At 36.0% G+C, this 13,586-nt stretch overlaps 1 protein-coding gene across 1 annotated transcript; it reads right to left on the bottom strand.

The window, feature by feature from the left end:
* Nucleotides 1-4,175: 4,175 nt before the first annotated feature.
* Nucleotides 4,176-12,454, bottom strand: ZIM (GATA-type zinc finger protein with TIFY domain-containing protein). The gene is made up of 7 exons (XM_039029489.2): nucleotides 11,825-12,454; nucleotides 11,451-11,534; nucleotides 11,235-11,368; nucleotides 10,897-11,004; nucleotides 10,628-10,733; nucleotides 4,691-4,750; nucleotides 4,176-4,586 (listed from the first exon to the last, which is right to left on the bottom strand). The coding sequence occupies exons 1-7, from the start codon at nucleotides 12,110-12,112 to the stop codon at nucleotides 4,476-4,478; spliced, it is 891 nt and encodes a 296-aa protein (XP_038885417.1). The 5' UTR covers nucleotides 12,113-12,454; the 3' UTR covers nucleotides 4,176-4,475.
* Nucleotides 12,455-13,586: the final 1,132 nt, after the last annotated feature.

The raw sequence follows: 13,586 nt of genomic DNA, 5'->3' as shown, positions 1-13,586 counted from the left end.
AAGATTTAGGATAATGTTTATCCTGAAACGCTTTCTTGAAGTCTTCCTAAGTCATAGTACTTGCATCACCTCTTTTGGATTCTATAATTATCCACTAGTCTTCTGCCCCTTTCTGGAGCATAAATGCAGCTAATTCCATCTTTCGATCCTTAGGGCATCACATAACCTTAAAACATTTCTCTATAAGATTTAGCCAAATCTCTGCATCTGCTGGATCGTTGTACCTTCGAACGTAGTGGCACCTAGTGCCTTCAATCTCTCTATGCCAAACTTCTTTTCTAGATCTGCTTGCATTGTACCTACACTAGAAGCTAACCTTTAAACTATCCTAGTGAAAATCTGCCCTTCCATATTAGCCAACCTAAGGGTGACTAGATTCCCCTTTAGACTATATTCTCCGCTACCAACTCATGGTAGCATCCTGAGTCCCGCTTGTAGGTCGTTACGCAGTTTGCCATTTTTCCTAGGCATGGTTCCTATAATATATGATAGAAATACATGATCCTAGCTAATATGCATGACCCTAGATTCCTCCAAAATCTTTTGCTCTGATATAACTTATCATACCCCCACCTAGGCTAACTTCTTAACCTAAAAATGGATGTGAAGACAGCAAACATCAACCCTCTAATGACATCCACTGCCCACTTGTAACCTACTCAACCTATTCACCTACTTTTCCTAATAAGCAATTGTATATTTAACAACATACATAATCTCATAGATCAGCCTTTAAGGCGATAGAAACTTTATTTGTCACATGCTTGAGTCCAACATGCATAAACATTCACAACATTTACATATACAGAAGTCTCTCTCAACTCTCCCTAGTATGATTACAAAACACCAAGACAAATAAAACACAAATTCATGACCTAAGAAAGGCTCTAATCTATCTACAATCTGAGATAGTGGCAAACTGACTGTAGTAAGCTAGGCGCTAGGAACTCAATCATTACTTGAAGAGAGAAAACATTTGAAAATGTCAGCTCGGAAGCCCAATGAGTGACTAGTTAAACAAAAATATGCTTGAAGAAATAACTAAAACTGGAACCATCCATACTTCAGAACTTTAAGTGTATAAACATTCAATGGAACATTTGCATATCTTTAAGAAAAAGATATATAGAAACATGTGTTCTGGAAAACATGCTTAAATCTCGTTACTTAAAACTAGTTCGTCAACTCGTACTCAAAACCTTGGTTAAGGTAGAGCAAACTCAATACTTTCAATGTCGATAACCTTAACTAATGTAGAGTAATCTCAATACCAACATCGATAACTCTCATACGTGCATGCAATAAGGCCCCTAAAAGGTTAAGCACCCATGCACACAGTCCAAAGCCTATGTGTATGCCAATGTGGGTCTCAAAGACCTATAACATATCTATCACCTGGACTTTCCAAATACCTTCATTTTCTTGAGTATCCGAGCCTCTAAAATCAAGGTACATCATTCAATAGTTTATAAAACTATGCTTTAACATCAAGTACTTGTAAAAACATCAAAAGAATCAAAGCATGTATAATTACTAGCTTTCCTTAAAAACATACGAGTTCAAATCATGCTAAGAAATTGCAAGTCTCATAGCATGCTTAAGATATGACATCCGAAAGAATAAATTATAAAACATATATTAAAAAAACCATTCTCATCATAGCTTTGAATAAATACTTCATACCAAGGAAATGCTTTGAACATTCAAAGAACTCATTTGAAAAAAAAAAAAAAAAATCTCCCTTAGTGTTACTGGTTAGCTCCCAAGGATTTGTAGGCTCTTCCAATTTTCATTTGGCCTGAAAATTGACTAAATATCCCTTGTTATCTTTTGGACAACCTTAAATACTTAAAACTTCTGAATATTCCAACCCTTTAAGCATTCTCTCAATTCCTAATTAATCCTTAAATTCCTATTTGAGTTCATACTTTATCAGTTTTATAGCTTAAGATCTATAGCACTTCATAATGGACTCAAAAATTGCGTACCAACTCCAAACTTCTCAAATTAGGCCAATGCCAAACCCATGGCAGCTAGGCGCACGGTCAGGGGAGATGTGGGCGTTGGGATATGCACATCGATGCTTAGGCGCATGCACAAGCATTTGGATGGATGGCAAGGCCAGCAACACACGCGTGCATGCTAGGTGTCGAGAGCGCGCAGAATGGGCGTCGAATGAGCGTACATCTAGGCATCGAGTGGGTGAGCGATTGGGCATTGAGCGTGGGCGAGCAAGCTCTGCCATTGTCCACAACAGCCCTCGGTCTTCTTCTTCACATCAAGCTTCAATTTGGCTGCAAAAATTCTCCCTTTGCACGAGTAATTTAACCAAACTGACCTCCTTCTTCTATCCCTCTATTTATACTTCCCATTTCATGTTTACTTTGCATAATAATGTGACAACTCATGCCACTAATTGTTGTCTTAAGTCCAAAATCATGCCATTTAGCTCACTAATTAAAATTAAGAAATTATTTTCCTAATTCTTAACAAATAACCCAATAGAAATGCCCTTCACCTCAAACACCTCTCTCGGCCAACATGACCCTTCTCATCGCTTCATGCCTCAATGCTTGGCTTGATCAACCTCTCAACGCCAAGCTCCTTGTCCTATGCCCTCTAATCGCATTTAGGTTGTCCTCTTTTCTATCACTTACCCAAAATCTCCTATGCTTAAGTCATACTTCACACCATTCTCTTCTCTTCCCAAGCTCCACACCTCACCTTACTTTCCCATTAGATTTTTACTAAGTGTTTAAGAACACTTAAAAGCAAACTCCACATAGTTTTTACCTGGGTCTTTTTCAAGCTTAACATAAAGACAATTTTCTTCTTCCCTTTTCTCACCTCAAACCTAAACAAAAACAAATGTTAGACTTACTCAGGAGCATAAGGCATACATACATCAAAGTTAACTTCAGTTCAAAGAAATTTAGAGAAAGAAGGCGTAGGACTTGCATTCAGTAACACTACACTTTAAGACCTCTTTTCTTACATGTCATAATTGTAATCATCAAGTTGATCCTTCTAAAAAGTCATGTCATGTAATTGTAACTTGCCTAATAATTTGGTCATTGCAGTTTTGACTTTCTAGAAGAATGAAAACCACTTTGTTGAACAAAATATAACATGTTCTTAGAACCCTAAAAGTTCGATTTTATTTTTCAAAATCTATATATATATATATACGTGTGCGAGCATTAATTTGTATGATCAATTATTCCAAAGCTATTACTGAAGGTTATTTATTGTACATGCAAAAGTAGAGATTTCGATGGTTACTCCAAACCAATTGTAAATTGTCTAATTGTCTAAAATTAATGATTAAAAAACGTAAATATGTACCATCGCCGATCGGACGGTCAGATTTTTTTGCTTTTCTGTAACTCAAATTTTGTTTTTACTTCCAACCCTTCCATTCTTTTAATTTAAAGAACAAAAAAGACAAACCAAAAAAAAAAAAAAAAAAAAAAAAAAAAAAAACAAAACAAAACTACACTAGTGAGAACCACGAGTCGACCAGAAATGCTATGCTTACACACAAGACTACCCCTCTTCCCGAAAGCTTCGCAGGGACTACTTTAAGCAGAGATTCATGCAATACTTCCTCGAGCTTTTTATTTCTATTATGAATCTCTTTATTTATTTTTTAGTTCCACATCCAGAAGGTGAAGATTCCATCTAAGTTGCGTCAAGCAACGGGGGGGGTATCCAAAGACAAGTTTGAAGATTCCATTCATCAAATTGATGGCTTATTCCAATCAAATCTCATTATTTTTATATGTTCGGGCATCCTTTACTTGACCAAATAAAAATGAATTTAACTCAACATTAAAGTGTGCATATATATATTACCCGCTAGGTTCCACTCTCCTTTGCTAGCCACATAATAATCTTAAACTATTATTATTATTATTAAAAGCACAACAAATTTCAGGCTGAAATTCGGCAAGAAATTAATAAATATAATTTGACATCAAACTATTATGTCTCCTTGAATTCACCTTAAACCCTTAAAAGAACTTATTCAGGATGAAATTCAGCAAGAAATTAATCCTACAATTTGACACCAAACTATTATGCGTCTCCTTGAATTCACCTTAAACCATTAAAAGAACTTAGTACACCAAAACAAAACATAATGAAGATAGTCAAAGTCATCGCCGACATGAAAGTTACTCAGTGAAAATTGACATATATTTTTCTTTTAGAGATCAGAGGTTCAAACCCGCACTCACATGAGGACAATGACATAATTTTAAGGGGGTAAAAAAAAAGCAGTTAGTACAATGGGGTGGGTATTCAAGGTGACATAATGAGGAGATGATCTCTCTCGTATTTAATAGAAGGCAAATGCTATATCTGTACATTCTTCTACAACCCACGTTGTAAAATTACCAAAACGAGGGCCTGATTGAATGAAGCCAGAAACAGCCACAATGGCCTTTTTTTTATCTGTATTGACAAGCGTAATTCTAATGCTCAGCCATTAAAGCAGAGTTATCACCGTTTGAGAAAGATACGATATTGCTGGGCGCATGGTTACCATGTTTGCACTCTAAGTCCTTGGCACCATCACTTTCACACTAAAATTATGAAATTAGTTGAGTTGGAACATAGAATACACGGCACAACCAGAACGAGTTCTTAAAAAGTTAAACAAAGAAAAAGTTCTATAATAGGCACATACCTGCTCAGCCGGAGTCACCGTATGGTCCTGACTTCTCTTTGAAAGATCCCTTAAAGTTCCCTGCAATGTTGAATGAACTTAAAATTTTGATGATTTAACAGCAGCAGCCAGTACTACTGTTAAATAGACTAATGAATTCTTAGCAATTTAGCTCAAACTAGGAAAGCAACTGAAATTGCCAAGTAACGAGAAAAATGTAGGTCGAGCATTCACAATCTCGATACACAACGACATAGACCTTGAAGAAACTGTAACGACCATAATAGGATTTGAAACCAATTGTAAAATTCACATGGATAATCAAGATAGCAAATAGTCCAAACTCGATAAAATAAAAATCTAAATGAACTTGACTTTCTTACCTCCCAAAGGGAATAGCCAGAAATTTTCTTCTGGTAGGGTAAAGTTTAGAATTCTGACTTTTTAAGGGCAAAGTAAGTTGAAAACTATAAAATATCAACTATTATATATGATTTTTTAAATCTCCCACAAGTTAAGAGGGCTTTGCTCCACCCCCGCTCACCTTGTAAGTGCAAATAAAAGAATCACAATCAAATACAAAATGATAACTACGACTGTAACATTGAAGTGACAATTTGACACTATACATGCATAAGCATGTATAGAATGTAGCCTCAAGATGCATATATCAATCTATACACGTGTATGCTTGAGGTGTTTTAAGATTTTGTTGAGAAATTTGTCAACTTGAAAAAAAATCTAAAATAACCGATTGACCCAAAAATTTAAGCTGATGGGTGAAGGTAAATTTAATTATATATCATCTAACACTTCACCTCACTTATGGGCTGAAATATGAAGAAGACCCAACAAGTGGAAATCAATATTAATTGGGGAGGAACAACATTGTAGGGTTTTGAACACAGGACCTCCCTGAAGCACCTGCTCTGATATCATCTTCATCAATCGACTCAAAAACTTAAGTGGATGGGTGAAGGTAAATTTAATTATATATCATCTAACAAAAAAAAATTGTTGAGAAGGTGATTGTTGCAAAATACAACCATAAAAGTTATGTTTCCTTTTTGTGTGAGGTTGATTTTGGCAAGTGGGGTGTGCTATTTTGTGGGGTATTTGAGGGAGAGGAATAATGGAATCTTCTTTTTTATGAACAACCAAACTTTTTTTTTTTAAAACGAAAACGGAACTTTTCATTGATATAATGAAAAGAGGCTATTGCTCAAAATACAAATAAATCAATTCCCAATGTAAACACAGGAACATAAAAGATAGAAGGGTCAGCGGGTACACCGTGGTATCTCAACTAGATTGACACATCATAGCACCATTTCCCAATACATGAATATGAAAGAATACAAGATCATACAACATTGAGTGCACAGGAAGTGAAGAGAGAAATACTACAAAAACAGGCGGCACACTCCAATCGAACAAAATAAGACCTAACAAAAAATTACAAAAAGGCTCCACCATAGAAGCCCACAAGGACACAGAATCTAACCAAAGCCCACACCTCACACAAGACCTCTCCTACCCTTTAAAAAGAGTTCCTCTCTCCAAAGCACAATGGCACACACAACTTCCCACAAAAACCTGCCTTTCTCCGGAAAATGAGAGGAATAATAGAATCTTTAGAGGTCAAAAGAAAACTTTTAGTGATGTATGGTCCTTATTAGATTTTATTTTACTTTTTGCACTTCAATGATCTTATTTTAGTGATGTATGGTCCTTTTAGTGATGTATGGTCCTTATTAGGTAGTTCTATAATTACCCTTTAGATCTTATTTTACTAGATTGGAGCACCCTTCCATAGTTTGGCTCCCTTTTATGGACTTTATTTTTGTATTTTGTTTTCCATTTATTCTTAATGAAAGTTATGGTTACTCATTCAACAAACAAATCATAAACCTATGTTCCTTTTAAGGATAAGGGTTAGGGCTCCAAATACACACATCTCTTCTCCTAATCCTAAAATTAATCTCTCCAATCAAAAGAAAAGTGATTGAGGATTTGAAGGGAAAGAGAAAGTTAGTTTTATAAGGCTTGGAAAAACCTACAATAAAGTAGGTTGGCAATTTCTTCATACTTCTCAGGGCCTCAATGAAAGATACCCCTCTCCCCTTTTCTCTATACCATGATGGGTGACTCATTAACAAACTTATTGACAAGTTATGTTAATCTACATGTGTGTCCGAGTCAGCTTACATGCACTTGACTAATATCACGAGACAACTGTCAAACCCTCAACTAAATTTAGTTTCCAAGGAAACTCATAGAATATTGTTTAGGATCATGAATTCAATTTGTAAGAATCTTAAAATGTTGATGAGGAGTTATTCATGGGAAAGGCTAGATGAGGGAGGAGGTTCTCATTTAGTTGAGTGGGAGGTGGTCTTAAAGCATGTTGACCTTGGAGGTTTGGGTTTTAGAAGTTTGTTACATAATGAGGCTCTTTTTGCCAAGTGGTTATGGTGGTCAAGGGAAAATTTAGCATAAGCTTGAGGGGCTCCTCCCAACTTCAAAGTGTTACATTAGTATAAAACGAAGTCATTTTAGTCATTTGTGCTAGGATGCTCCACCACCTCCCCCCACCCAGGTTTGAATCCTTCTGCATTCAAATTCTTCAAAACAATTTTTTAGTTCTACTATTATATTCATATTGACCTTTAAGAAAGAGAGAAAGAGAGAAGAAGAAACAATTATATGAATTACCAAATAATGGTGCAACAAATTAAAAAGTATATATATTTAACAAAAAAAAAAAAAGGATTGAATTACAAGTTTAGTCTTTAAATTTTAAAACTTGTATGTCTATGAACTTTAAAAAGAGTAAACTTAGAGTTCAATTTGTGTGTTTTTATTAAAAGAAGTATGCTTTTCATTGATAAAATGAAAAGAGACTAATGATATTTTGTGTGTATCAAGTCTTAAAATTTCAGAGGGCGTTTGGGGCAAGGAGTTGGTTATTATAATCCTAGGTTATTATAGTTGGATTATTATATTTTTTGTTTGGGGTGTAGATTATTTTAGTTTAGGTTATAATAGTATGTTATAATAGTATGTGTTTGAGGTGTAAACTATTTTAGTTTAAGAAGGAAATAGTAAATACTATAGCAAAGGATAAAAAAATAATGAATGTAAAATAGTAAAAACTGTAGCAAATAGCAAATATTGCAGCAAATTGGGATTTTGAAATAGTATTGACGATAGCTAACTGGAGAATACAAAATAGTATTTGCTGTAGCAAGAGGTAGTTATTATAGTCTTAAGAAATCCTTGCCCCAAACACACCCTCAATTTTGTGTAATTGAGTAATAGGTCTAGCTATTCGATATTTTTTAAAATTTGTGGATCTACTAAACACAAAAATTTAAAGTTTAAATTTCATTCAACATAAATTCAATTTTATACCTAATAAGTCACTTTTTTTTTAAAGAAAACCATACATTAAATTGAGGGTTTAGAGGCCTATTAGACATTTTTAAAGTTCATTACCTATAAGAGACAAAACTGAAAGTTAATGAACTAAATTTGTAATTAAAAAAAAAATACTCATTATAATATTTTTGTGAAGCTTTAAACTAAGCCCCTAAACAAAAATGATGGATCTGCCATTGATGGTCGTCCTTCATTAAGACTAACACGCTATGGTACAAAATGGTTGTGAGTACATATTCCTCTCACCCTTTTAAGTGGACTTCGATGGGGAGCCTATTGGCCTCAGTAAAACCCTCTGGAAAGCTATCCCTTCGAGCCTTCCTTTTTCTCCATTCATCAGTTGCTCAGTTCGTGACAACCTTAGAATTTATTTCTTTTAGAGGATTGTTGGGTGGGAGGCAAGCTTCTGTGTGCCTTATTTTCTCATCTTTACTTTCTTTCAGAAAAGAGGTTGCATTTTATGGCGCCGCTCTTCGTTAGATAGGGAGGCAGTTGATGTGCCAGATCACTTTTTATCCTTCAAAATGGATTTACTGTTCGGTGGAGGGGTGTTAGGGGGTAGTCCCCTAACCCTTCTAGGAGTTCTTTTGTCATTCCTATTTTCACCTTTCATCTTCCCTTGGCCCCATCAACTGCTCCTAAGGCATCAATCTTCTCCTAATGGAAGGTAAAAATTTCAAAAAAGGTTATAGTTGAGTGGCAGGTTTTACTAAGGAGAGTCAATAACTTGGATAGTGGCCAAAGACATTCTTCCTTTGTCTTGCTCCAACAACGGTGCATTCTCCTTATGAGACATCAGGAGGATATGAATCATTTGTTGTGGGAGTGTGTCTATTTGCAAACAACCTTTGGGTTTGTTGACGGAGGTCTTTCAGTGTTGGTGGAGCTCATAGTAAAGATGGGCAGTCCTTGCTGAAGGAGGTGCTTATGCATCCTCCAATTAGAAAGAAGAGCAAAGTGTTGTGGCATGTGAGTTTCTTCTATTTTGTGAGATATTTGGCTAGAGAGAAACAATAGGATCTTTAGAGATGCCGAGAAATCTGGGAGGAGGTTTGAAAGTTGGTGAGGTTTAATGCTTTTGTTTGGACGTCAGTCACTAGACTGTTTTCTAATTATGACAATGGTCTGGACTAGAGTCACTTTTGTAGTTAGTGCCAGACTTCTGCCTCTCTAGTGCATAGAGTAAGGTAAATGGTCAAATTGCAGGATTCTATGTTGCAGAGGAGTGCCATATCTAACTTGTCTTCAGTACAATGGGTTGCAGAAGGAGTGGAAGTTGTTCGATTGTAACTTGTAAGAACTACCCAATGTCTTTCACTATGCCTCCCGTGTATCCATTAATTTCAGTATATTCTTTAGCCAGTAAAACCTTTACGGAGAGGACCCCCAACAAATTTTTGGTGAAGTATTGAGAAGGTGCCTTTACTTTACCTTGGGCTTCTTCTCAGATTTCTCCTCATTTCTTGTAATCTTTTGCAGACCAACTTCAGTAAAATTCTTTTGGTACAACCTTCCAACGGCTATTTATGCAAGTTCAAAATCAATGCAGAAAGTTGCAAGGAAGCCAAGATGAGAATTGGGAGATTTTATTGGGATAGTGCTAGATTGGAGGGTGACAATCATTTAATCAAGCTGAGTTGGGCATCCTTCCACAAGATTTAGGATGCAAGGGGGTGATAGGTATAGGGAAGAAAAGAATTTCCATAACTCGATCACCAAGTTTAAAAGGAACATTTAAAGAAACTGCATGGAAAAGATGAACAGAAAATGAAAAAAAAAAAGTGGACAGGAGGACTGAGCAAGAGAAAAGCAAGGGTAGCGAGAGAAATAATTATCAAACAAGAAAATTAAAACAAAGATCAAGGGAGGTAAGGCAACCAAGAAACGAAAGAGAAAATATCTCAAGGAACTTTTAACTAAACCTCTATTAATGATCAAAAGTTCATCAGCTCAAATTATAGAGAAGCTATAGCCTAATAATCCAAATGAATCAACTGAATAACTGAAAAAATAAAAATGATTTAACAGTCAAATAAAACTACAAAACGACTTCTAATCACACTATGTCAAGAAGCAGCAAAATGGAAGAAGAAAGGGCGAAGAAATGACGAAGAAAGTGATATTTACATAAGATGGTTAGTTAGCTAATGGAGAAACAGAAAAATTGTGCAAGAATAAGAAGAATTAAAAATGCAAGAACTGGTAAAAGTTTGATATAGAAATTGTTAACAACATCAAACGTTTTCCTTAAAGACCAACTACTACCAAAAAGGCCCAAAGTAACCTAGACACTGTGCATCATCACTTTTTCCATTCCCACTCGTCCTAAGTGCAGCTAGAGCTTAGAATCATTGTGCCCCATAGAGATCCATAAAAACGACACGTCTTACATCATACAATGCCAATAAGTTCCATGCAAAGGTCTGGCAAATCCATTACCCAGACCATCAAGGGAAAGTGAAGCTTTCCTTAAAATATAAGTAGCAGTACAAAATTATCAACTTTGAGCATACTTACCCTGTTTGCCCAAAAGAGTCCGCAAGCATTGCAAAGTGATCTAGGCCCAGACGGTCCTCGCCGCATCATTGGGGTTGCCATTGAACTTATGCCACAATTTGTGCATCTAGAGAAAGCAAAACATTGCATGGATATAAATAAGATATAAATGTGAGTTCTAACATACAACAATGTACAAATTCTGATACGGAAATGAAATGCCAGATTCCACAGACAGCATAAAATAGTTGTTTCAGATTGTTATAATTTATAGGACCATGAAAACTCACGAAGTTTCTGGTGGACTTTCATGTTGACCTAACTCTGAGACACTACCGTGGCTATACGAACCATCAGGCTTCTTGGAAGAAGTAAATTGTCCTTTGTTGCGTTGCATCCTGTAATTATTTGGTGAATTTAAATAAGAGATAAAAAAACCCAGAGTTCTTTAGAAAGCAAAAGCTGGGTGAACACACAACATGCACAAACCCAAAAACTGCTAATGTACAACAGAGGGTTAGATCTGAATGAAAATGTGAAAGACAAGGAAAAAGTGAAATCAGGGAACGTGCAAACAGGGAAGAAAATACAAAATCCAGCCAGTAACTTAACATGTTCATCGCCAGACCTTAGAGCAACCTCCTGACGGACACTGTATCTAACTTTTTTGTCATAACATCGCTCCTTCCTTTTCTGTCGAAACCGATTTAACGAGGCTGCCCTCTGAGGTTGACTACTGCGTCCAGGGAAGTCCACAGCATTCTACAAAATATGAAAGGAAATGAATTAAAAAGAAAAACATAAATTTCTCCGAAAACAATGTGATACGAGATTCAAGTAGTACCCTTTGATTCTGATTTACCAAATCCACGCTTTGCTGACCAGAAGATAATTCGCAACCACCCAACAACAACAATACTGCTTGAACCTACAAAGGATACGGAATGTTATTCTTTTACTATTAACCAAACCTCGTATTCAATTGTCCCACCGAAACCTCGTATTCAATTCTCCCACCCCTTGCGGCCGCCATGAGAGTTGAGACAAAAGAAAATATGAAAGTTTCGAACTCGATGTACTATTCCATTCTGAAAAACTCACAGGTTCCAGAAATTTCAAGCTTTATAAACCCGGTCCCATTACAAAACTTCATAACAACGAGAAGAAGAGGGGAAAAAATTCAAAACTTAAAAACCCTAAATCTCATAAACACTGTACCTTCTCAGGAGAGACTGCGTCGAAAAGATAAACCTGGCCACGGAATGAAAGCGTGAGCTGGCTTGAACCATCGCTGCGCTGAACAACCAAGTCCGAACCATCACCGGTGGAAGCATAAACGGCATCAGGGTTGAGATCCTCGATCATGCCGCCTACTCCACCACCATCTTCGAGAGAGTTAGCTCCGTATCGAACGAGACGATTATCCAAGGGCTCACCACTGTCGCCGCAGTCGGGGACGGAGGCGATCTGGTCGCCCGTGGTCAACGGTTGAGCGCGTCCGTACATTAACTCTGGCAGAACAAAATCAAATGGGTTTGGAGCATTGCAAGAATGGGGAAAGAAGGAATGGGCGGAGAAAGAATTGAGAGAATATATAGATGAAAATCGAAGCAGAGCAAATGACAAAGGTTAAAGATGAGAAGATAAGAGAAGGTTGTGAGAATGTGAAGGCGCCGCGAAGTCTGTAGTTACAGTGGGCGTTGCTGTGTTTGTGGGAAGTGTAGAGAAACGAGAGAATGGGGGTACGACTGAGGACAAAGGACTGTGGACTGGAGGAAGAAAGGGGATCCTAAATGGTGGCGGAATTTACGAAATATGCCCCGAATATTGGTGGGTCGTAACGTAATTGATCTCATGATTTATTGGTTAAATTATAAAAATATGAAAATATCACTAAATTTCTTTTTTTTCTTTGAGATAGTTTTCGTCTAAATTTTTTTATTTAAACTTACTTGTAAGAGGTGTTTATTTCGAAAGTTGAGATTGGATGAGTTATGCATCTTAAGTTAATAATAAAATTTGTAGGGTCGGGTGGAGAATCTTCGATTTAACTGGGGATAGAGATTAAAGTAGGGTCTGGGCATAGGACGTAGATGGGGAGAGTATCGTTGCCCAGTCTCTAACCTAACCCTGATCCCGCTAGGTTTAGTTTTTTAATATATTTTTAAAACATAAATAAAATTGAGAAATTTTCACGTATAGAAAAAATATCAATCTATTTACAAAAATAACATATATATATATATATATATATATGTGTGTGTGTATATATGTGTGTGTACTCGTCTATCGGTGTGATCAACTTCTATCAATTTCTGTTAGCCTCTATCAAATATTATTAATAAATTTTACTATTTTGTATAAATAGTTTTCCTTATTTTCCTATTTTTGAAAATCTCCTTTTAAATTATGTATTCATTCTTCTTCTTCTTCATTTCTTTCCTTTTTTTTATTTACTTGTGATGTAAATGTAATATGGCTTTTATAATTCTTTTACTTTCTTATTTTTTCAATTAACTTATTAACATTATTTTAATAAAAAATATTTTTATATTCAACCAATACATGAGATTAATAAGGATAAGTATACTTTTTTAATCATCTTTTATTCTAGTAGTGTTTTCTAATATTTGGGGATAGGTTCTCGTTCCTCGATGGAGATTGTAAACCCTTAAACCTATTTGTACTAGTTATTTACGTTTAAGCCCTATTAAATTACGTGTTAATTATCCTAATTATGTGTTTAAATTCTCGTAAGCATGTGGTTGTAATGTTTGTTACTGAAAACTATATGGAGGTTATAACGAGTATACGTGTGAGGTAGAGATGAGGAAAAATTTAAGGGGGTGCTCTGGGTAGCAAAGGGCAACCAACACTTAGACAAAATTTGGGAAGGTCAAGGCAAATGAAGGTAGGCGTGGCGCTAGTTGCAATGAGAGTAGGAATTTTCCCAAGTGCTAGAAGTTGTGCTCTCAAGAGA

The sequence above is a fragment of the Benincasa hispida genome, chromosome 4 (assembly GCF_027475165.1).
Source record: "Benincasa hispida cultivar pf3 chromosome 4, pf3_genome.v1.1, whole genome shotgun sequence".
NCBI lineage: Eukaryota > Viridiplantae > Streptophyta > Magnoliopsida > Cucurbitales > Cucurbitaceae > Benincasa > Benincasa hispida.
This window is presented reverse-complemented; position numbering and strand designations above follow the sequence as displayed.

What these genes read in the sequence shown, in the direction of transcription:
- ZIM (XM_039029489.2), bottom strand. Translation starts at nt 12,112, where the DNA reads ATGTACGGACGCGCTCAACCGTTGACCACGGGCGACCAGATCGCCTCC. An exon ending in TGGTAAATCAGAATCAAAGG is followed by an intron (nt 11,369 to 11,450) that starts GTACTACTTGAA and finishes CATATTTTGTAG; the next exon opens with AATGCTGTGGACTTCCCTGG. An exon ending in GACTCTTTTGGGCAAACAGG is followed by an intron (nt 4,751 to 10,627) that starts GTAAGTATGCTC and finishes TCAACATTGCAG; the next exon opens with GGAACTTTAAGGGATCTTTC.